Below are 26462 nucleotides of genomic sequence, written 5' to 3' on the forward strand. Positions count from 1 at the left end.
AATATTTTTGATTCATAAGTCAACTAATATTACAGTTTTATATTCTGGGAAAGTTTAGATAAGAAAGATCTCATGAAAGTTAATGTTATCAAAATATGTATTAAAAATCTAGATTCATATAGATTATATCATAAACTTTATAAAAGCTTAATTATCATTAATTTCCCTCAGTATCCATTTATATACTCAACTAAATCAAACAGACTACACTTTTCCTACTCAGAGATAATACAGCATCTGTGTGCAACTAATTTTTATGTATAGTTATCTCTCAGTATAGTATATGTTGGAAATTGGTTCTGGGACATCCCAAACCCTCCCTTATATTAAAATCTGCACATAACTCAAGCTCTGCAGTGAGCCCTGCAGAATCTGTGTATACAAACAGTCTCTCCATATGCGTGTCCCACAAATACTTTGTTTTTCCATCTGCCTTTCATTGTGGATATGGAACCCACAACACAGAGGGCCAAGTGTAGTTATTGAAATTCCTGTGTAAGTGGAGCCATGCAGTACAAACCTATGTTCAAGTGGCAACTGTTTTTAATTACTACCTCCAAAGATCAATATACTTCAGACCCAATAAATAAGCATACACTCTCAAAATCAAGATGGCAACTGAAATTTGAACTTGTAGTCCGAAAAATAAAAGACAACTAAGTGATTTTTTTGAACTTCTTATGTATATAGAAATCATTGCTTTCTATCTTGGATATGGAATCAACTAATAAAACATGGTCTTGGAAAAACAATAACCTGACGTGAGAAAACAAAACCTTCTGAAATATTAATGTATTTTATTTCTTAATCACTGAGAATTTGACAAACACATTTAAAAAAATGGGGCCTTTTAAAAAGGTGAAAACCATTAATAAATTTCAATTTAGGAAAAAGGTTGGTTAACAACTTCATGAATGATCTCAAAAAATTGTGCAGTACTTTGGAAGAGTCTAGGAAACTAAGCTCATATAGAGATAGCCAAACCATGATCTTAACATTTAAAAAATTTGTATCATAAATTATTGAAAAATTAATGAAGTAGAGGAGCACCCTTATATATATTTAACTCCTCTCTCTCCTTCACTCATATAGAGGTCATTGTGAACTTCTAAATGTTTCTCTTAATTTTTGTTGTTGTTGTTGTATTTGTTTCTTTGAGACAGGGTCTCACACTCTGTTGCCCAGGTCATACACTGGTGCAATCTTGGCTCACTTGGCTCACTTGAACCTTGGGTTCAAGTGCTTCTCCTGCCTCCGCCTCCCCCATAGCTGAAATTACAGGCTCATACCACCATGCCTGGCTAATTTTTGTATTTTAGGAGATCCGGGTTTTGCCATATTGGCCAGGCTGGTCTCAACCTCCTGACTTCAAGTGATTCACCTGCCTTGGCCTCCCAAAGTGCTGGGATTACAGGCGTGAGCCACTGCACCCAGCCACTGTCTCCCCATCTTTAACACTGGGTAGGTTGCAGTCCCTTCTCTGGTGTTAATGAACGAGTCACTGAATTGCATTTTTCTATTTTGAAATTCGTTGTTATTCCTTCTCCTGGTCTAACAGTCTTTAAATTTTATTTTCATAATATCACTCTCTTTAATAAAACTAACCATTGACTTTTATTTTCTGCTGAATCAAATGAAAACTCTATGATTTCTTAGGTCCTCTGCCATTTAAATTTGTATTCTTCATTTTCCTTTTTAGATATCCTCTTTTTGCTCTATTTAGGTCATTTTTACTACAACAGAGGGGCTTCTCCCTTTTGGATTATGCCTATAGAGTTTGAGATACTTTATGCAAAGGAAAGGGAGAAGTCAAATGTGACACCAAGATTCAAAATTTGTGTGACTAAAAATATGGTTAACAAATGGAGGGAATTAGAAAATCGAGAAACGAAGCAAACTGAAGGAAAAATACTTTGAACTCTGATTTAGTCCATTTTATTTTTACTTACTGGTCAAGATGTCAGTTAAAAACTGTTGTCCAGGCCAGGTGCAGTTGCTCACGCCTGTAATCCCAGCACTTTGGGAGGCTGAGGCAAGAGGATCATGAGGTCAGGAGATCGAGACCATCCTGGCTAACATGGTGAAACCTTATCTCTAGAAAAAACACAAAAAACTAGCTGGGCGTAGTGGTGCACACCTGTAATCCCAGCTACTCAGGAGGCTGAGGCAGGAGAATCACCTGAACCCGGGAGGTGGACGTTGCAGCGAGCTGAGATCGCACCACTGCACTCCAGCCTGGGTGACAGAGTGAGACTCTGTCAAAATAAATAAATAAATAAATAAAAATAAAAAATTACAACCCATGATATCAGAAAACATGGCTTTTTCCTAGAGTTCTTGAGCTAAAAGAAAGGACTATTTATTCTGCATCATTTCAGCTTTGAGCTCTCTGAAAGCTGGGTGTAATTTTAAGTATCCTTCCAGTGTTGTGATTGTTTCCAAAAATGTCCTTCTGCTTGGGGTACTGCAGGGCAGGTGCACTCGACAACTGGTTTTCTTATTGTAATGATGACAGTTTCACACTGTTGACCTAAAACTTGCTGCTGTGGTGAAGCATTTCATTTCTGTCTGTAAATTTAAGCCATGTGTATATTTTCTCCTGGTATTTCATTAATGATCTGGTAGCAAAATCTGCAGAGATCACTATTTCTCTTCAGTGAAATACCAAAAAATAAAAATAAAAAAATAAAGAAGAAGAAAGACTTCCTCAAAAATTGCCACTAGTTAGAAATTTAGAATTATAATTTGCCCATTTTGAATCCATTATGAATTTTACAATTGTTTTCCTGGATTATTAATATGAAGAGAAAGCAAGATAATCAAACTGGAAAAGACTATAACATTCATTTTGGTGTTTTCCACTATATGAAATAAGATAAATTGAGATATACATATTGCCCTTTAAGCATTTTTTTCCAGTATTTCAGTATACTGTAAATAGATGGCAGTATTCACATTTTGGATTATATAATTACAAATGACAAAATCTTTTAAGCTACAAAGTTGGTAAGTACATTCTCTCATAAAAATGAGCTTATGCTCTAAAAGAAACTAAACCTAGAATTTTAAAAAATGTTGGTCCTATGATTTATAAATAGCTAGGTGTTTATACCTGGATAGATGCATATATTCATGTATATTATTTATATAAATATGTAAACTACGTGGTGGCTCATGCCTATAATCCAAGCACTTTGGGAGGCCAAGGCGGGCAAATCATTTGAAGTCGGGAGTTTGAGACCAGCCTGGCCAACATCAAGAAACCCCGTCTCTAATAAACATATGAAATTAGCCAGGCATGGTGGCGCATGCCTGTAATCCCAGCTACTCTGGAGGCTGAGGCAGAAGAATCACTTGAGCCCAGGAGGTTGAGGTTGCGGTGAGCCGCGATCACGCCATTGCACTCCAGCTTGGACAGCAAGAGCGAAACTCCATCTCAAAAAAAGAAAAAAGTGTAAACTAAAATTGAGAAGAATAGATATATATATACATATACATGTATGTATAAATAAAACTTTAAATATAAATAATATAAATGACTAGTGCCATATACATAAAATGATGGCGTGTGTCTACGTCATCTCTTCCTGAACCTCTCACTTTCTACCTCTGCTGTTTTCAGTCATAGATTCCATAACCCGGAATGACCAACAAAACATTTTAAAACACTTAAATAAAACCAACCCTTTGAGCAGAGAGATGAGTTCTTACAGTTTGTGAGGTACTACCTATAAAATAAATATATTTAGATTTGTAAATATTTGAGAAAATACAATTGTATTTCACAGTCCAAGTTATATGCTCTTTGCCTTTTATCACTGGACTGCTTGGTGTCTCTTAAAACAGAGGCTGCTTTTTAATTGATACATAATATTTTGCATATTCATGGGGTACCTGTGATATTTTGTTACATGCATGGCATGTATAATGATCAAGTCAGTGTATTTGGAGTAGCCATCACCTTGAATATTTATCATTCCTATTTGTTGGGAACATTTTAAGTCCTCTCTTCAAGCTGTTTTGAAATATATCATACATTGCTGTGTTAGGCTGTTCTTACATTACTATAAAGAAATACCTGAGACTGGGTAATTCATAAGAAAAGAGGTTTAATTCGCTCACAGTTCTTCAGGCTGTACAGAAAACATGACAGCATCTGCTTCTGGGGAGGCGTCAGGGAGCTTTGATTCATGGTGGAAGGTGAAGTGGGAGCAGGCATGTCTTCAGGTGGAAAAAGTGGGAACCAGAGAGATAGTTGGGTCAGGGGGCACATCCTTTTTTTGTTTGTTTGTTTTTTGAGACGGAGTCTCACTCTGTTGCCAGGCTGGAGTGCAATGGGGTGATCTTGGCTCACTGCAACCTCCGCCTCCTGTGTTCAAGTAATTCTCTTGCCTCAGCCTCCCGAGTAGCAGGGATTACAGGTGTGCACCACCACGCCCTGGTAATTTTTGTATTTTTAGTAGAGATGGGGTTTCACCATGTTGGCCAGACTGGTCTCAAACTCCTGACCTCGTGATCTGTTCATCTCGGCCTCCCAAAGTGCTGGGATTACAGGCATGAGCCACCGCGTCCAGCCAGGCACACATTTTTAAACAATGAGATCTGGGGAGAATTCATTCACTATCACAAGGATGGCACCAAGAGGATGTTACTAAACCATTCATGACAAATCCACCCCCATGATCCAATCACCTCCCAGCAGGCCTCACCTCCAACAGTGCAGATTACATTTTAACATGAGATTTGGAGCGGACAGTTATCCCAACTATGTTAATTGCTATTAGCTATAGTCACCCTACTCTGCTATCTAACATCAAAACTTATTCCTTCTATCTAACTGTATGTTTGTACTCGTTAAAACCAACCTCTCTTCATGCCCCCTCATCCATACTCCCTTCGTAGCCTCTGGTAACCATCATTCTACTCTCTTTCCATGAGATCCACTTTTCTAGCTCCCACATAGAAGTGAGAATGCAGTATTTGTCTTTCTGTTCCTGGATTATTTCATTTAACATGATAACACCCAGTTGCATCCATGTTGTTATAAATGACACGATTTTTTTTACGGCTAAATAATATTCCATTGTATCTATATATCATATTTTTTAATCCAGTTGTCCATTGAGGGACACTTAGGTTGATTCTATATCTTGCTATTGTGAACAGGGGGCATCTTTTTATGGTTGACTTGTCTTTTTCAGTTGCTCTTATATTCTTAGGTATTTCTAATAAATTCACAGGTGGAGAAAAACATTTTGGGCTTTACATTATAGAGAGCCACTGCATTTATTTCAGAGAATTCAGCAGGCTGTGAACTATATCCTGGCTTGCAATTTTGTACAAAGGAAGACCCATAGTGGATGGATGTATTGTAGCAGCATACAGTCTGTTTGGCTAAGCATATAAAAGCCATAGAACTGTAGATATTTTAATGACAGCTGCAGATCTTACAGCTTAGAGACTTGTAGCTTGAAAAACTGAGACATTGAATACAAGCCAACCTGAAATACGCAGTCACTCAACCAGTCTGGTATATTCCTTGACCTATATGGCTGCTTTAAAATTTTGATTTTATTTATTACCTTAAGCATTTTGTTCAAGAATTTTAAATTGTATAAGCTTCAGTTTACTTAAGAATTTCTACCTTAACATGCCTTAAGTTGATGCTACTTGGAGTTATAAATCTGATTTAAATGTTAATGAATGACTTGCCTCTTAGATGCATTTAGCTATTTGCCAAAATGCATGAAACTTTTTTCAGAAAAAATGCTGTATAATGTGGAATATCATTATTGTAGCCACAGTATTTCTTATGGGAGCTGCCATATTTAAAGGAAGTTGTATGATATGCCTATGCAAATTAGACATGCATTTTATTATTAAATTAGTAGTTGTAGGATGAGGCAATCTTACTACCATAATGATATAATCAGACAGTGAGAAAATGCATGAGGTGGGCTGTTGCAGATTCTCTGCTCCCTCCACAAATTCTTATTGTGAAACTTAAGTTTTAAAGTTCGTAATCCATTACCCCATTTATCCAGTCCTTTCCTAGTTCTTGATTAGGCATTTAATGTTTAAAAATTGAATGGCTTAATTTGGGCATAGTAGTTGCATCCACACTTTTTGGTGTCAATTTCCATAAAGCAGTTTGTATCTCAACTCATCAAGTGGTGTGTTAATGAAGTGAGAGTTTGTTAAAGATCTTTACTTGAGGATCCTTAAGGAAAATTGATGCCTATGCAAGATAGACACTCATTTTACCATCAGGAAATCAGATCTTGAAGCACTCAGTCTGTAGAGCTTAATGAAACAAAGTACATTTTTTATTTGAATGAACTTATTTATTAGATTTATCTAAGAAAACATGGAGGAGAGTTTTTATTTATTTATTTATTTTTGCCTATCTAGCCTAGGAAATTAATGCTATAGCTACTATTTCTTAAAGCTATATTAATAAGTAAGAGTACAACAATAGCTATATCCAGTTTTAATATACTTCCTACATGCCATACTTTAGAAATGTTAATTTTATTAAGTTTATAAAGTGTAATCATCTTGCATTTTCAGAATATTTGAACATAGTCAATCCAAAATTTTACAAGCATTTTTGACAAAAAATAATCATAGATTACCTAAGGTTACTTATTTCTTTAATACATAAAGTTTTAAAATTCAACCTCTTCTACATCTACAAAATTCTATTACTAAGAAACAAAGTCATAATTTTTAGGTATATGTAATCAACAACCTTCCATACATTTTCAGACACAAAAAAAATGCCTATATGAAAATGTTCCTGGAAAGTAGCACTGATGAAAATTTCTGATACTTTCCAATACTGAACAACTCTGGATAAGATAAAAGCACCCATGGGAAAAAAATAAAGCAAAACTAAAACAAAACATAGAATAAAAACAAAGATGCTGTATTTAATTAATTTGAGAAACAATATATATGTTTCCTCCCTCTCAATGCATTGTAAATGCTTTGAGATTCCCTGAGTAAACAATAATTTAACTTTGTTTAATCCAGCATTTTGCAGAATCATTTATACATGGAACCTTGGCTGCTTTACTCAGCATGTACATCAGTATAGAATGGTGTTAAGCACGGTTTGAGAAAGCATCTTTAGAAAAATATGAAGAAAATTATGAAGTATTTGGAGAGCTAAGAGTTTAATTTTTTTTTTTTTTTTTTTTTTTTTGATATGGAGTCTGCCCAGGCTGGAGTGCAGTGGCGCGATCTCGGCTCACTGCAAGCTCTGCCTCCCGGGTTCACGCCATTCTCCTGCCTCGGCCTCCCGAGTAGCTGGGACTACAGGCGCTGCCACCACGCCTGGCTAATTTTTTGTATTTTTAGGAGAGACGGGGTTTCACCATGTTAGCCAGGATGGTCTCGATCTTCTGACCTCCTGATCCACCTGCCTTGGCCTCCCAAAGTGCTGGGATTACAGGCGTGAGCCACCACTCCCAGCAGAGAGCTAAGAGTTATTTTACTTCATGTATATGAGAACAAGTTACATTATTTTGTTTTCCCTAATATATGTTGACAGTTTCTTTTCTTAGTTTTTCTATTTGTTTGTTTTGTTTTCTTGTTTCTGTTTTTGTTTTGTTTGAGACAGAGTCTCACTCCCTCACCCAGTGTGGAGTGCAGAGGCACGATCTTGGCTCCCTGAAACCTCTGTCTCCGGGGTACAAGCGATTGTCCTGCCTCAGCCTCCCGAGTCACTGGGATTACGGGCATGCACCACCATGCCCAGCTAATTTTTGTGTTTTCAGTAGAGACAGGGTTTCACCATGTTGCCCAGGCTGGAGTTTTTTTAAATCTTAACTTATTTACAGGAAGTAACATTTTCTGTACTTTTAGAAATATACTAATTTAATCAAAGCAGTAGAAAGGAAAAAAACATTATTAGTGAAAGCATGAAGTTGAATTTTTAAAGAATGCTTTTCTTCTGTTGTAAAGATACAGTAATTAGTGTATGGACAGAAAATGATTCCTTTGAGAATGAGTTGAAGTTATAAATTCATTTCTCTGAGAAAATAAAACAGGTACAAAAAATCTATGCGTAATATTTCAAGTACATTTTAGACATTGTGAAGCTTGTGCCTGGGCTATCTAATAATCACTGGCTTAATATTTTTGTATTTGGATTCCACAGTTTGAAGAAAACAGTGCTGTGTATTTTTGAAATGTGGTGTTCTGCAATCAACAAGATATAGGGGTTTTAATTTTCAACAACTACCTTTTATTTAATAAATATCTTGATTATCATGTAGTCATAAATCATTGACTTAAAAGTAGGGCAGGTAATATTTATACTGTCTGATAAATATCTGAAATACAAACAATAATTGGAAAAAGAATGAACACATACAGTGTAAAATACTAAGGTTCCTCTGCTCACGAAATCCAGGAGGATATGTCAATAAAAAAGGTACAGACTGTATGTAGATTAGAAGCACTACACAGTTAAAGTCACGGCAAGTCGTCAGTGGCTATATAAAGAAAATCACTGTTATTTTTCATCTTATGCCAGTGGCTTTTAGGAAATTCATATATTGAAACAAACACCAAAATTTCACTCTTAGCAAAACTGTCTGATTTTAAAATATGTGTATTGTTGTTAATGTTTCACTCTTTCCAAAGACGTATTTACATTTTGAATTTTCCAAATTGATTGTTAATGTTCCTGTGTTTCGAAAATCAGTTCTAAAATGTATTGAAGTCCCCATAAATAAAAAATAATTGTGCAATGCATTACCCCAGTTCACATACTTGGCTATTCAGGCAAGCCCAATCATGTTCAAGAAAGGCAAGCAGATTTCACCTACATTTTGCTGAGCAAATTATCTGTTGGATGATTGTTATATAAATTAGGAGAGGATTTAAAAAAAATCACTTTCCTGGAACATAGTGAGGATTTACTGGACAAAAATTAAAAGGACACTTTCTACACTTTAGAAACTCACTGTCTTGTGGACAAGTAAAGCAGAAAAATACTTAGGGATTTTTATATATTAATCAAGATATCAGAGCTCAGGGTGTTTTGGAAAAATAAATCTCCATGTTTTAAGAATTTGGTTTAGGATATTTGGAAATATATTAATAAATAGGTAAACATCTTAAATATACTATATTAAAGATGAATTTTAACATAGCAAGAATTATACTAAACATATAAATTTATATTATCTATGTTTGTTCTATATTTTGTAGTGACAATATCAACAAAATTTGTATTTATAAATGTTTTTCCATAGGAACCTGTTTGGAAATATTTAATACATAACTATGTCCATAAGTTACCATTAAAATGATATTATACATGTGTATTTATTGATAAGGCATGAAGTTCAGAACATTTGCTAAGTGAATAAGAGGATTACTTCCTCCAGGACTTCCTCTTCCCATTCTCTTAATTTTCTTCATACTGGTTGTTCTTTATGATAATCTGCATGTTATTCAGTTACTTTTTGTTTTGTCTTTGTGTCTGTACTGAGAGGTGAATGTCATGAAGACAAGGATGGCAGGTGTTCTTGTTCATTTCATTCACTACTTGACACTAAGCAACCAGAAGTGTACCTGGAAAATAGCAAATATTCATAAGATGTTTGGTGAATGAATGAATTATGAAAGTGGAACTCTGAAAAGCTGTATTCATATAGAAAATGTGTGTGTGTGTGTGTGCGTGCACGCGTGCACGCACAGAGATATGGTGTGCTAATTTTAGAAGGACTGTCTTATCAAAATGCTAGCAATATTTTTCTCTGGATAGTAGTGGAATTTTAAAATATTCTTTAATTGGCTTTTTGGTATTATATGTCATTTTAACAAAAAGAGGAGATAAAAATTAAGATTAAAATCCATAATATTTTAAGATTTAACATTGTGATTTTAAAGTATCAATTTCTTCATCCCTATTCATCCCAAATGTATTTTGAATGCCTATGTTGCTGCAGATGGGAAAATAATTGCTGTGCCTGATCATAAGTCAATTAATAGGTTACCAGGAAAGATAATAAAACATTGACCGGCGAACAAAGTCAAATTATAATGAAATCCGTAACAGTTGTGCATACACTAAGTCTATTCTAAAGACTAAGTATTGAAAATAAGTTCATTATTTCACACAAGAATAAAGAGAAATAAATCATGGCCTTCTGTCTGTGCATCCATTGTTGAAGTATATGCTTAATTACCACCTCTGGTACATCACAGTTTAGATTAGAGATATTATGATGTGGAAACAGGGCGGGCCACAGAGTTGGGCTGAAAACAGACGCTTTGCAGACAAACAAATGCATTAGAGTTTTCGTAGCACCCCTTGGTTTTGTGATCTTTGCCAAATTACTTGACTTAAGTGGATTAGACCTACTTACTCTTCTGGGCTGTGGCCAGGATTGCCCGACCTTGTATGTGAAGCCCCCAGCACAGTGTCTCCCTGCTCAACAGGTGTGGATTTAACACCCTTTCCTAGGTAGAATCCCAGCTTGTGTCCCTTCAGAAGCCCCAGAACAACCACTTTCATATTCACTCCAGACTCCAGTTGAAAATTCAGTCATTTGCTTATTTCTTTTAACAGATAAACTAAAGATGTTGGGGCTCCTTAGAAACTTGAGCACCTTGGATGTCAGTACTTCTGGGATGCCTGCATCTTAACCAAAAGCTGTTTGATGTCCACCTGCTCCTTTACAAAGTTCAGTCTCATGAGTGGCTTGTCGTAACACCTTTTGTAGCACATGTAGCAGGGACTGCCTTCTGCTATCCTTGAAAATCCTAGCAAAGGATCAATTCCTCTGTCTCTGTCTGTTCCTATATCACTTTTTCTTACAAATAGGGAGCAAAAATAAGGAGAAAACCAAAGTGGGTCTCATAGCATCTGCATAAACTTCAACATGTGATATTTTTAAACTTAAAAAAAATTTGTAATGAAGGCACCCATGGAGAAAATGACACAAATGGAGACTAAAATGACTAAATGGAGAGTTTAAAGCAAATACTAGTGTACATGCCAACCAGATCAAGAAACAGAACTTTGTTAGTAGCCAAGAAGAAACCCCAATCCTAACACATTTCCTTCCCATTCACACCAGGACCTCCCACTAAATGAACCGCTGTGCTGATTACGATGGAAGCCACTTTCTCACTGTTTATCCACTAGTCACCTAAATATGCGTCTTTGAACAGTGTAGCTGAGTTTTGGCAATTTGAGGAATTTATAGAAATAAGCCTTGCATCATGCTTTCTTTGTGTCTGGATTATTTTCTTCAACATAATGTTTTCGAGATTTGCCTGTGAGGTTGTACATAACCATCATTCATGAATTTCTTTGATGGCTGCCTAGTGTTCAACTGTATACATCAATCACAACTTCTGCATTTGAGACTTATGTGAATAATGCTATAATGGCCATTCTTCTTGTGTAATGTACAGATATTTCTGTTGAGTTCATAACCAGGAGTAGAATTGCTAGAGTCTATGTAAATTGTTAGCAGAATTGCTAGATTTCGGGTGTGTGTCTCCCAAAGTCATCCAGTGCACACATTCTCCAGTAGAGTGTGAGACTTCCATTGCTCCATATCCTTACCAACACTTGATAGTATCAGTATTTTTATTTTTTTCTCCATTTTGTTGGAAATGAATTGATATCTCATTGTGCTTTTACTTCAGGTTTTCCTAAGTGCGAATGAGATTGAGCATTTTGTATAAGTCTATTGGCCATTTATACAGCTCCTTTTTATAAGCACCTGCTCAAGTATCTTGCCGTTTTTAAAACTGGATTGTCTGTCTTCTTTTGGATTATTTATGTATTCTGGATATGTACCTATTTGACAGTTATGTATGTGACAAGTGTCTTCTAATCAATTCCTTGGTTTTTGATTCTCTGATAATTCTTTCCTAATATATAAAAATTTATATTCATATTTCAGTTCTTATTTTCTCTTACAGTAATGTTTTGTGTCTTATTTTTCCCTACTTTGAAATCACTGACATACTAATTAACATATTTTCTTCAAAAAGCTTTAATTACTGGAACTTTTACATGAACATTAAGGATTCACCCGATTCCTAAGACTGAAAATGTAAGTGTCACCATTTTGGAGAAAAGTAACATGCTTTACAGATCAAAAGTCCTGTTGAGTGGGCATTGTAGCAGTTTTTTTAAATAGGTGTAGTCTTTTTTTACATTAAGAAAAAAAGAATACACCTACTACTGATTTTGGGATATCATGTCAGGAAAAGATCAATTTTCACTTTGTTTTCAAAATATTTATCCAACTATCCCAGAGCTATTTATTAAAAAGTATTTGCCATTGCTTTGAAGTGTTCCCTTGGTCATAAATCAGATATCCATATATGTGTTTATTGACGGTTCTGTTCCACTGATCTATTTGTATTTGTCTGATTCTGCAGTGTCTTAAATACTGTATCTTCTAATTGGTCTTGGTATTCTATATGGCAAGTCTTCCCATCTTGTTACTCAATCTTATTTGAATCCTTTGAATTTTCTGGTTTGTAACCAAATATATAATCAGTTTCTCTCATGTTCCATGTGAGCTTGAAAATAATTTGTATTATGCAATCATTGGGTACTGCGTTCTGCAGAGATCTATTTAATCAATTTGATAAAATTTTTGCTCAGATACTGTGTATCTTTCCTGATTTGTATATGATCATTCTAGCAGATACTGACATTTTAAACAAAGAAAACACGTTATCTTGGCCTTGTCGGTTTTTGTCAATTCTGATTTACAATTCTGAGGCTACATTCATGAATGCATATAAATTCAGAAGAGTTTACACATTCTGTTGAATTAACCTCTGATCATTCCAAAGTGTCTCCATCTCTAATAATACATTTTGCCTTAAAGTAGACTTTGATATTAATATAGTTACATCAGTTCCTTTTTGTTAAGATTTAAGTTCTATTGTGTTCTCTCACTGCTTAGAGCTTTTAATGGCATCAGAGAGTAAAAGCCAAGATCCCTTCTAGACCTGACTTGTCCCCGTCTCTCTGAACTCCAGCCACCTTGTTCTGATTCCCTGCCCTCCACACTGGCCCCTTGCAGCTCTTGAAGCAGTTCAGAAGCTCCCACATCAGGGTGTTTGCGTGTGCAATTCTCTCTGACTGAAAGGCTCTTTCCTCAGATGTCTGCATCACTCATTCTTTCATGTTCTCTAATGCTGCTCCTAAAAGTCTCCTTGGGGGTTGAGCCTTTCCTCACCACACCCAGTGTTCCCTTCTGCATCCTTGTGCATAATTCTCTCCATAGCACGTAGCAAAACAAAAACAAAAACAAAAAACTATTTACAAATGTGCTTATTTATTTGCTGTCCACCCATCTACCATATTGAAATGGTAGTTTCATGCAGCTGGAACTTTGTTTTCATCTGGGCAGAAACTTGGTTTTTGTTATTATTTTATTTGTTTAAATTCTTTTTTATTACTTTATCCACATAATGTAGAACTGTCAAGTACTTTTTGAATAAATGAATGAATGAATAAGAGGGATTGTAGCATTATATTTATCTGTGTATCTATCTGTGGATCTATCTATCTATTTAACAGCCATTAAATATAAGCTAGTATTAAGATAGAGCAAAACTCATTTTTCTATTGAAAAGATAGCTAAACTCATCAGTGCATTAAAGTTAATCCTGTGCATTGACTACTTTTTTACACAAACCAAGTGTGTCTTTCAGTAGTACTACACACATTTTGTCAAAGGGCAAACACTTAAGACCAAGTAGCTGGAATTACTCATAATGTAAACCTGTAAATAACTCTTCTGGATTAGCTTTGCTTATTTGTTTATTTGTTGTCTTGATGTGTTCGTGTGATACACAATTATAAATAAATCTTATCCCCCAAGATGTCATTCATATGGTATCTTGCTCTCAGAAGGGAACACAAACTTAGCCACTCCAGCTATGACACTTCCTTCTATAATTTTTTAAATCTCAAGGAACAAACTTTCTAACACCCCCTTTAGAGCAGTGGACTCTCAGGTTTGACAACTTCTGTAATTGAAAATTCTTCCGAGTTTCTAACCAAAAATCCTACTTGAAGTGCAGGGTTCATAAGGTCAACAGTTTGCGATAAAATAGGCCCATTAAATTCAACTTCTGGTTAAGGCAGAGCTTGTGAATGAGTCCTAGCTAAATAACGTAATTATGGCTATGAACTGAAGCCAAGAAATCTGCCACCTACTTCATAGTGAGTCTTAAATGGAAAGAGGATATCCTTTGTGTAAAATCACCTTGAAAAGGAGAAAGAACTAGGGAAAAGAGATTTGCTATGCAGTAAAATGGTTTTCATCAAGTGGAAGGGGATTAAGAAGGTATTTAATTATGGCATGCTGGCTGGCTGGTTAACACAGTGGAAAGCTGAAGGTGTGGACCAGCTGTGATCCTGGGAATTCCTGAAGTCCTAGCAACAACATGGAATTTTCTGTATGAGAATCGGAGGGGCACCTAGGAGCCTGTTATGATGAAATACCTGGCATGTTTAGGAGAGTTCTGAATGAGAAAGTGAAATCAGTGAATCCCCCAGGATAAAGTGGTACAGCATCCTGAAATGATGAGGAAGGCAGGAATGTCATCTGCTATAAGACAGACACTGGGAAGGTACGTTTTCTTGTACGCAATAGGTTCTGTTGTTAACCAGCCAAATGGTCTCTGTACCTTGAGATGCCCTTGAAGAGCCAGGTAGTACCTGAAGAGACTACCCCATCTCCTCCCACCTACTGCTAATGGAGGTCATTAATTTATATCCCATTCTCATGGGATGCAAATAAAAATAAGGTACCGCATTTCATTTATGTAGTGCTCTTTCATGTACTCAAAGAATTTGTATCTTCCATTTACAAGCAAAATAAAACCTATTCCTTTATTATTCTTTTTTCTCCAAGGAGTGATTTCCTGGTCTCAGGCAGTCATTTCTGCTGTTCAGTCCTGGAATGTCTCCAGCACTCTCACATAAGGCATCAGTTATGGGGCCTAAAGCAGATCCTAATGCACTAATAAAATCTGGTTTGATGAAGAGTACAAAAAGGTGATCTCCTTGTACTTCTGCTTATTTTATACTTCTGGTACGGAGGCGGCTTTTAGTGTGCTGACTCATGCTTAATTTGATTTTACGTTGACACAGAATGACACTTGCAAATTCTCCACACCAGCGCCCTTTTTATTATTTTACTCCATTAAAAAGCAAAATACTTTGAAAAACTGTGTCCAAAGAGGGGTAGAAGATGGAACTCTGTATTTATTACATTTTTTTTTTTTTTTTTTTTTTTGCTACTTTAGGTTTAAATTCAGCCAGAATCTGATCAAAATGTAACTAGTCCATAGCCATGGTGAATTCATATTCCCTAATAAAGTGTATGCTTTCATTATTTGATTATGAGATTTTTATTAGACTTTTAAAACATCAAACGTAACTTAATTAAGACAAACAGAAAGGAAGAACATTGTACAACATACCTAACCATTAGACTTCCAAACTGTTTAGGTCACGAAAAACAAAGTGTCACATACCAGAGGAGACTAAGGAGACAGAACAACGACATGCAACTTGGTATCCTGTGTTAGATCTTGAAACAGAACAGGACGAGAAAAATCTGGCAAAATCTGAGCAGAATCTTTCGTTAATGGTATTTGACCAATATTAGTGCATTCGTTTTGAAAATTTACATTGCTATATATGATGCTAATATTAGAGGAAGCTGTATAGAGTATACAGAAACTCCACCATTTTGACAACTGTTTATAAACCTAAACTTATTACAAGATAAAAAAATAATAATAACTTAAGGACCTCAACTTGGTAAATGGTTTACTCCATAGAATCTATAAAAATCAGTCTTATCTCTGCGTGGTTGCCTTTCTTAATGTAATAGCAAAGAGAGAAGATATTGTCAAAAATATTAAATCTATTTCCTCCTTATTATCTATTAGGTTTATTTTAAAACAATATTGAGTGCCTAAATAGAAATACTTATGCCTTCTGGCTCATGTTAGCTCACTGTTTAATAGAAAATAACTACGGTAACATCAGATGGGGAATTACAGTCAGCGAGTATGTGTATTTACATATTTCCACAAATATTGTAAGGTTTCATTTAACATCAAGATTGTTCCCAAGCTATGAGTAACAAAGTGAGAGAGAGTACAGGGGAAAGCATTGCTCTATACAAAAAGACAACAAGTATATTACTAGGGATTTGAGTCTCAATTTTACTTCTCAATTAAGACTCCAAATCCATTAATGAATAGCTAAAAGATCAAATATTGATAATCTCTATACATCCCACTTTGCAGATAATATTCTTTTTCTGTTAGCAGTCTCTCAAATCGTAGATTCATATAACTGTTTTTTTACTCTGCCAACTACCACAACCAGCACTATCCTACCATCACTGCTAGTTTTAAAAAAAGATATCTTAAAGTATCTTACGTCAGTTCCAGCTTCTGTAACAAAATATCATATACATGGTGGCTTGAACCACAGAAATCTATTTTTTTCACAGTTCTGGAGGTTGCAAGTTTGAGATGAGGGTGCCAGCCCTGTTGGGTTCTGGTGAAGGATTTCTTCCTGGCTTGCACATGGCCATAGTCTCACTGTGCGTTCACATGACCTCTTCTGGGTAAGAAGAAAGAGAAAGCAAGTTCTCTCCTGTGTCTTCTTGTAAGAGCACTAATCCCATTATCAAAGCCCAACCCTCATGACCATCTAACCCTACTTACTTCCCAAAGTCCCCATCTCCAAATACTAGCGCCTTGGGAGTTAGGGCATCAGCAGATGAATTCTGTGGGGACGCAGTTCAGTCATGGCAGTATCAGAAACCAAGAGTTTCAGGTAAGAATTTGTGGATTACTTTTCAAATTTACATGCTAGATGCTTTCTTCAGGCTATGTCTTGTAATCCTCAAAGAGCATCTTCATGAGGTATATTGATCTTAATTTAACTTCTGCAAGTGAAGTTGTTTAATGAATAGCAGAAACTGCACTAAAAATTAAATTTTTGTGACTAAAAAACTATGTTTTTTAGCATTACAATATAATATCCTGCATTCTAATTCAAAGGTATGAATTGTACTAAAGACTGAGTGAAATGATTTATCCTGCCCAAAAATTGTTTCATGCTATATGGTGAAGAGAGCAATTTTAGGAAAACCAAATTTGATGCCAATTTTTTGTTCCTTTCTTTTCAGTCGTATATTAGTGAATGTCAATATAAATAGTTATATTGCTTAACAAATATTCCAAACTACTGTGAAATATAGCAGGAACTCATATGTGTATTCAATGGAATAAATGGTTTTATTGATATTATATATAACATAATTCTCATAATTGTGAAAATCATTTGAAATCTTTAAAACTATATTGATGCAAGCAATAATTTTTACAGTACATGTAAATACCAACAATGGTTATAGGTGTGCTGAACAAGGTCTGTTGCTAAGAGCATTTTATCCATTTTGTATTAAAATACCCTGTGTATATTGACTACCTTCTATACACTGCGGCATGAGCTTTATATACTTAATTTTTTAACACTTAACACTTAATTGTCTTCAAGCTAACTTAAGGACACAAGCTCAGAGAGATAAATGCCTTGCCCAAAGTTATGTGGCTCCAGCAAGGGGCTGAGCTGGAATTCCAAGTCCAATATTTGTAGTTTCACTATCCGTACTTGGGAGATCATTAATATGCTTTCTATTTTTTTAAAAAAAATTATATGGTGCTCTAATTTTTCTGGTTGCAAAATATTTACATCTGAATATTCTGAAGCTGAATATTTATTAGAATTGTATATCATCAGGAAAAAAGTGTCCCTTCGTATGGCTTTGTCTTGTGCAGAAAATTGTACCTACTCTATAAGAAAAAGGAGCTTGAGAAATGGCTGAGCCTTGTGGAGAGTATTCTGTGTATTAGAACATAAGCCCATCTTGGTAAATCCTCCCTCTGTTTCATGAGGTACTCTTCTTTATTAGCTAAGACATTAAGTAATTTGTGTAAGGTTGCACAGCTAATAAGTGGCATGGCCATAATATAAACCTATGTCTGTCTGATTCTAGAGTTCTATTAAGTTTCCACTATACCAAACTGTCTCTTCTTAGATGTTTGCATTTCCAAAATCTGTTACCACTTGAAATGTAATTACTTCATTTAAGTTCAAAAGCAGAATTCTACAGCACTAAATAAATCTATGTAGAATTAAGTTAATTAAAGCTAAATAAACCATTTGCTGATCATATTCTAATCATCTATTTTTTTAAATACATTTCACTCTGGGGGTGAGGCTCAGTGAGGGGCCAAATAAGCACATAACTGCAATATTATTGCAGGAGCTGTATGTAGAAAGAACACCAGGCGCTCTAAAGGAGTAATTTAGTTCATAATTTTCAGGTGCATGGTTAGGAGGCATTTGATCCAGGCAGAGGAGAGGCATGTTCATGTGTGCAGGAAGTTCAGGATTATCCTGCACATGCTTTTCAAGGCTCCTGAAGAGGATGTAAGAAAGAAAGAGTAAAATCAAAGTATGTGTATGCTTGGTTGTTCTACTTTTATAATGAGAGGCCTTTATGTGATAGTTGCAAGAATGCCTTTTAACATGGAAAAGACTCTTCTAGTGAATAATAAGCAATGCACACTTCAAAGGAATTATATTATCTGGACTATATTTGTAAAAAAAAAAAAAAAACAAACATAATGTGACAACTTTGCAATTTAAATGAAGACATAGAAGAGAAATATTGTGATCTAGATTTCAGAAGTTTCCTTCTATCGACTTCCTTATGGGCGTAAAGAAATTATCCACCAGCAAAGAATACACTAAACTTTGAAATTTAAAAGTTGTGGCCAATTTGCATTTTTAGACTTCTTCAATTACTGGAAAAAAAGATTTATTTTATTACCTTGTCTTCAAACATACCTGTTGAGGGAGTGTGATATGGTGGAAAGTAGATAATGAACAATCTACAGGTCCAATAGTAATCAGTCCTATAAAATCAAGGCAAGGTTCAGAAATTATGGTTTGTGTTAGTATAACTAGTAGTCTTGCTTTTTTTAAATCAAAGCTTAAGATTCAGACTGTGTGTTCAAATCCTGACATTGGCACAAACTTTATCCTGAAATGAAAGTAATGCCTATTTTATCTTTATCTCATTTCATTATGAGGATTAAATATGTATATAAAATTTAATTTATTGCACATAAGCATTTTGTAAATATTCCCTATTACAAAAGTCAAAAAGTGTGAGACAGATGTGCTCATAAAAATATATTTCTTGTTGCTTTCACATTAATGAACTTGCATTTTTAAAAATCTAAAGTTCTATAACATAAGTAAATTTTCAAATGTGATTTTTTTTAAAGATAGAAAATTTAATATTATGTAAGTGCTTCACTTAACTTTATTAACCTGCCATTGCACTAGCATGGAAGATGGAGACATTGTCTGTCACTAGGATGGTGATAAGTAATTTATATGATATTGATATCCAGATGATTTTGTTATATTAAAGACTACTAAAGCCAGCCAGCACAGTGAAAACCTCAAAACAAAATCTTCTCAGAAAAAATTATTTTACATGAAATATCATATTTTAAAAAACTGTAATCTTAATTAAGAACATGCTTGTCAATCAAAAACAGTTCCTCTCTGTGAAGTACACTTAAAAAATTGATGAATTGAATAAATAAACTCCTGATGTCATAAACTCATGTAAAAATATGAATAATGGGATTCTTTTCTTTGCTTTCAGATTTTCAGACGATGCTGGTTGGTTTTCAAGAAGGCTTCTAGCAAAGGGCCCAGAAGGCTAGAAAAATTTCCAGATGAAAAGGCAGCTTATTTCAGAAACTTTCATAAGGTAAGTCACAGTCCTGGGAGTCCCTGGGGAATAACTGGGCCCTTGAGGACTTGTGGAGGTATTTCTTTGATAGATGAAATCTGCAGTGGCAAAAATTAATGGCTTGGGAAAAATGCCCTTTTCTGATAAAATGCAAAAGTTATTTTTCTCCTTTATTTTAATTATCTGTTGTAAATGCCAGTGGTACCTCTGCAAAATCAAAGACTCATTTTTATTGCTACTTTGCAAAATGAGATGACTCATAACTCAACCAAATCATTTTTTAAGGTGCTGAGTAGGTATTTTCTCTCTATTCAGGTTCATTATGCATTTGTTACTTGATGTAAACTGTGAACAATATTTGCTAGATAAAATTTAGGGGGCTGCCTTTAACAGTGCTAACGATATTGTTAATGTATATTGCATTTGCTGTTTTGTAAACTCCTTAACAAAAAAAGGATCATCAAATATGCTGATGTGTAGAGATAAGGCATAAACAGTAGGAATAAAGTATCAATTTCCTAATAATTAAAAGAATGTAAAGCACAAACCCGAAATGATGCTAAGTATATCTTTCATGATAACATCAAAACACAGCTAGGTATTTTATAGTGATGCAAAGGATTCGTGATCAAAACTCAGAGTTGTAGAACAGTGTTGCTTACTGGTAGAATGCTTGGTAAAGATTTTAATTTCTCATTGGTCATACATGGAGTAAGTTTTCCTCGATAACGTAATGAATTTGTGGAATTTTACTTTATGTAATATATTGTTCTACTTTCTTTTTGAAAAATAGATTATTTGATAACTAGTATTTATTACTATTAGTTATGAATATTAACTAGTAACCATTTAAAATTTGAGTTTGTAAAACTGTCTAGGAACCATTCTCTCTCTATATATATATATGTATATATATACACACACATATATATAATTTTAAAAATATTTTAAATATACATAGACATTGGTCTTGCTATGTTGCTGGTCTCAAACTCTTGATCTCAAACAATCCTCCTGCCTTGATTTCCCAAAGTGCTGGGATTACAGACATGAGCTACCATACCCATTGAAGTATTCCATATATTAATATAGATTACTGCCAGAGAATACAAGTTAAAGTTCCTGTCCCATCACTTACTAGCTCATGGATGTTTGGTTTTCTCATGAGTAGATGAATTTTAAAATTGTTATATATCTCTAAAGATTATGTGATATATGCTATCATAAAACAGCCAGTATAATACTTCTCAATCTAATTATATGCATTTGAATTCTAAAGTCTTACTGGTATGTTTGTGTTATAACTATGATTATGACTTTGGCAATAGTGTTAAACCTAACTTAATGAGGAACTGCCGGTTGTAAAAATGTGAGCCCATGATATTTAGTTTGTGAGTAAAATTTTGATGGGCTGAGCATATTCTATCTTCTTTGGATGCCTGGTCAGAGTTTCTGCCTGCTGGTTAGTGACATATACTAGTTGGAACTCTCTAGCCAGTACAGCTTGCTTTATTTTTACTTATAAATGAAACAGGAAAAATTGTCAAGAAGCGTTATTATCTTATGTCTGGACTCAGCTATCTTTTATCCAAAAAAAATAGACACACTCTAGTACTCTAACCTCACTATAAGGATTGGTAATTTGGACACAGATGGGCATGGAGTGTCTGCTCTATGCTAGGCATTCCACTCCTGGTTGGGGATTCAAAGATGCGTGAGACACAGTCTTGCCCCGAAAAAGCTTGCATTCTAGTGGAAAAGACACAAATACACAGGTAACTTCAATTCAATAGAGCAGGTACAGGTGAAGAAGTATTCACAGATTGCTGAAGAAAGAGCATTTTACCTAATTTGGAAATTAGGTAAAACTTCTCTGCAAAGATGATATTTGAATGGCCAAACCAGTGGTGGTAATGTGTCAGCCAAATGAAGAAAAAGGGTCATCTCTAGGAGGCATGTGAAACAGACCTTACTCCTTATTTTATATTCTCTTGTTTTTTGCTACCTTGCCCACTCCTTACCCTACAGAGGCAATCACGGGCACTCCACAGCAGTGCTCAGAGCTAAACAAAACGCTAACTCCTATTTATCTTACAGACTGCCTTATTAAAAATTATTTGGCTTCCACTGTGAGCTGTGAATTTCAAGGCAAACTTCATTCCTTGAGTTATTCTGTGAATTGTCAAAACATGGCCTATCCGTTAGCCTGGTATGGAACTCCAATTCATTATTACCATCAGACGTGTTTACGGAGCCCTTACCATGAATGTGGCACTGGGCCATGCACTGGGGATGCAGTATTGGAAAGATGGTGCTCTAGTCTATCATTGATCTTCACCTCTTAATAACATAAAACAATGTAAATATGTAATAAATGCATCTTTTTTTTAAAAAAATAGGATAATATAATACAGAATTAATGGATAACAGCTATAGATATGAGTAGGCTAAGACTCAACTGAAAAAATAAGTCAGTCCTTAACAAATTCAGTGATATAAAGAAAGATAACTCCAAGAAGAAAGAAAAAAATTTAAAAACCATTACCAATAAAAATGAGATAGAAACAATTCAGTGTGATCAAGGATCTGAAAGAGATCTGTTGTGACTGGAGTGTAGGAAAAGAGGTCATAAAAACTAAATTAAACTATAAGTGATGAGAGTCAACGACAGGGTTTTAAGCGCAGGTCTGGCATTATAGTCTTAAAATACCACTTTATGTTTTCATTTCCTGTACACAACAGTGATCCTCTGACAGTATAATTCTCCCACAGATGACATATAGAAACTCTGGATGTCATGTTCAAGCCCCAGCTGAGATTCGAGGGGAGTGAGTGGTTGGGGTTAGGGAGCTGGAAGAACACTCAAGAAACAACAGGTAGATGACACATGGCTTTATTCAGCAGCTTTCTCACACTGTCTGTCTCATCAGCAGCTTACTTACATTGTCCACCTTTATGTCGGCTGCTTGCTCCAGCTGTGACCTTCTCAGCAGCCTCTGTGGCTCCTGCTGCTCCCACTCACAGCTGCATGGCTGGCTCTCCCTTTCAGGGTCAGCAGCGTAACTCTCTCCCTCTCAGCCCAAGCTGGTTTCTGGCTCCCTGCTGCCTGCCTTCAGACAACCAGCTCTCCCTTACAGAGTCAGCAGCTTCACTGTCTGCCTGGGTACAAGCCCGACCTGTGTCCTGACTCCCCAGTGATCGACTGCAAAACAAACATATTTTGCAAAGACTACTCTGGCTCTCTTTCTTCCTCTGGGCATGCCATATGCACAGTGTCAGCAGGGCAGTTATACCTTTTGCAAACAATAGTGGCTCCGAGCCAGGTGATGAACCTTCCCATGTTATGGCCACATAGCTGTGTTTACATAATGCATGGAATTGTGCGCCTGCACTCCAATCCTGCTGAGTTATGCAGGCTGTTTACCTCGGCCTGTTCTTGACCCAAGCACATCCATTTATCTAACACTGGACAAAATACAAAAACAAACAAGTCCCTGGGTCCCTGAAAAAAGCAAGTCATTTGTGGGGGAAAGTCAGGTCTGGAAACAAGTGAATGACAGCTTCTCCCTTTCTCTGGGTGCAGCTTTAGGCTAGGGGCAGATGTAGTCACACCAAAGCAATATTGGCCATGGCAATGGGATGACTAAAACCAGCAGTTCCCAACAACCAGGGCATGAACCAGTGCTGGTCTGTGGCCTGTTAGAAACCAGGCTGCATAGCAGGAGGTGAGCAGCAGCAGACAAGGGACCAAAGCTTCATCTGTGTTTATTTACAGTTGTTCCCCATGGCTGGCATTACTACCTGAGCTCCACCTCCTGTCAGATCAGTGGTGGCATTAGATTCTCATAGGAGCACGAACCCTATTGTGAACTACACATGAAAGGGATCCAGGCTGTGGGCTCCTTATGAGAATCTAATGCCTGATGATCTGTCACTGTCTCCCATCACCCCCGGTTGGGACCATCTAGTTGCTGTAAAACAACCTCAGGGCTCCCACTGATTCTACATTATGGTGAGTTGTATAATTATTTCATTATGTACTACAATGTAATAATAGTAGAAATAAAGTACACAATAAATATAATATGCTTGAATCATCCCTAAACTGTCCCCCAGCCCCCACCAACCCCCTGGTCCATGGAAAAATTGTCTACCATGAAACCTGTCCCTGGTGCCAAACAGGTTGGGAACCGCTGACTAAAAAAACCACAGAAAGACTTGGCATCATCGTTCAGAAACCAGGAGAAACCTAGGCTGCCAGAAAGGGAGGAAGAAACTCCACCAAAGAGAATGCTAGAGAAGGGGAGCTCATAAATATGTACATAAACTCAGAATGCGAGTGTGGCTGACCCTTGAACCAGCTATGAAGTGCAAATTGAAAGCAGCTCACAACTAAAGCTTAAGCATCTGACTGAAGTTTGAGCCACACCCCACCACAGGTGTAGCATTTGGCAGTTCAGTCTAAGCAAGGGAATTGCTTGCTGAAACAAAACAGTAACCATCTCAGAGAAATGGAACAGAATCCAGAGGCTACGCATGACAACTCCAATGTCCAATATAAAATCCAAAATTCCTCAAGATAAAAAATACTATGAAAATGGAGTCCAATCTAAAAGGAAAAGAAAATCAGCAAATGTTCAACCTGATATGATTCAGATTCTGAATTATTAGAATGGGATTTTAAAACAGTTACTATGCCTATGCTTGATGAAGTGAATGAAAATATCATTACTCCTTTAATTAAAAAAAAAAAAGTATTTTTGACAGAAAAACAAAAAAATTTTTTAAAGAAATCAAATATAAGTAGTTCTACCATAAAGGCACAAGCACACGTATCATATATAACATGGATGGAACTGGAGTCCATTATCCTTAGCAAACTAATGCAGGAACAGAAAACCATATACCACCTGTTCTCACTTACAAGTGAGAGCTAAATAATGAGAACATATGGACAGAGTGAGAGGAACAACAGACACTGGGGTTTACTTGAAGGAGGAGGATGGATGGAAGGAAGTTTCAGGAAAAAAAAAAACTGTTGAGTACTATGCTTAGTACCTGGGTGATGAAATAATCTATGCACCAAACTCCCAGTCACAAGTTTACCTATATAACAAACCTACACATACACCCCTAACCTAAAATAAAAGTCAAACAATATAGTTTTTAAAAAAGCAAAAACAAAATTCACCTGCAAAAAGGAGAAAAAAGAGAAATCCTAAATGGAAATTTTAGAACTACGAGACATCCAAAATTAAAATTTCACTAGTTAGGATTAATAGCAGGAAGAAAGTAATAGAAGAAATAGTGAACTTGAAGATACAACAACAACAAAATCACTGGCTATGAAAAAGAGAATTTTTAAAAAACAAAGAAGTAAAACAGCTTCTAGGACTTAAGGGACAATTTCCTAGTTAGTATTCCCATTGCAAAGAAAGAAGAGAATGAGGCAGAAAATTTTTTGAAAAAGATAATGGCTATAAAATCCCCAAATTTGGTGAAAGACATGAATTCACAGATTTAATAAATTCAGTGAACTTGAAGCAGGATGTTTGGAAAAAGAATCATGCCTACTAGGTCTTTCATAAAAGAGAAAGAAAATCTTTAAAGCAGCCAGAGAAAAATGACATGACATACTGGGGGCCAGTGATCTGGAGGCCAGAAGAGGCTGTGGAACATCTTTTAGGGTGACAAAAAAAAAAACAACGTATCTTCAGCCAAAAATTCTATGTCTGGCAAAAATATCCTTCAAAGTGAAGGTGAGATAAAATCACTTTCAGATTAAAAAGAAAAAGCACCTAAAGTTGTTTATTTCCTTCAGATCTATACTCCAAAAGTGTTAAAGCAATTATACCAGAGGACTTGACTCTTCAGGAATAGATGAAGGGAATCAAGAATGATAAATATATAGGTAAATATAAAATACTAACTTTGCCATTATATATGTATACATGATTTATAATGTATGAATATGTAATATATGTGATCAATATAATGTAAAGATGTTGGTGAGTAAAACGGACTCACACCATTGTAAGATTTTCATGGTTTACATAAAGTGGTACAATATTAAGTATAAGTAGACTTGGAAAAATTAAGGGGTTTACTGTAATCCTTAGAATAATATTTTTAAATTAATGTAAAAATATATAGCTCAAAAGTGAATAAACCAAAACTGAATTTTAAAAACCATTCAAAAATTCCAGAAGAAAATAAGAAAGGAGAAAAGAGGTAAAACAACAAAAATATGCAAAAATGTAAACAAAGAAGAAAATAGTTTATTTAAAGTCAATCACATGAATAATTACATTGTGTTAGTAAACATTCCAATTAAAAAGGAAAAATTATTTGAATGGAAATAAATCAAAACCTAACAATAGGCTGTCTACAAAAAATGCACATTAAATATACAGATAGGCTGAATGCAAATGGATGGAAAAAATGATTGACCATGAAAATAGTAATCGTAAGAAATTTGGAGTGGCTGTATTAAATCAGATGAAATAGACTTCCAGACAGAGTATTACCAAAGATAAACAGGTTATTTCATGATAACAACAGTATCAATTCATCAGGACAAATAAAAATCACAAA

The 26462-nt window shown here is 35.4% G+C and overlaps 1 protein-coding gene across 1 annotated transcript in view; it reads left to right on the forward strand.

Annotated features, from left to right (window-relative positions):
- DOK6 (docking protein 6) overlaps positions 1-26462 on the forward strand; it is a 435938-nt gene that overhangs the window by 140791 nt on the left and 268685 nt on the right. Inside the window, exon 2 of the mRNA XM_030925729.1 lies at positions 19779-19886. Coding sequence (XP_030781589.1) covers positions 19779-19886 — 108 coding nt within the window. The remainder of the gene's footprint in view (positions 1-19778; positions 19887-26462) is intronic.

Source organism: Rhinopithecus roxellana, chromosome 21 (genome assembly GCF_007565055.1).
Source record: "Rhinopithecus roxellana isolate Shanxi Qingling chromosome 21, ASM756505v1, whole genome shotgun sequence".
In the NCBI taxonomy this organism is placed as follows: Eukaryota; Metazoa; Chordata; class Mammalia; order Primates; family Cercopithecidae; genus Rhinopithecus; species Rhinopithecus roxellana.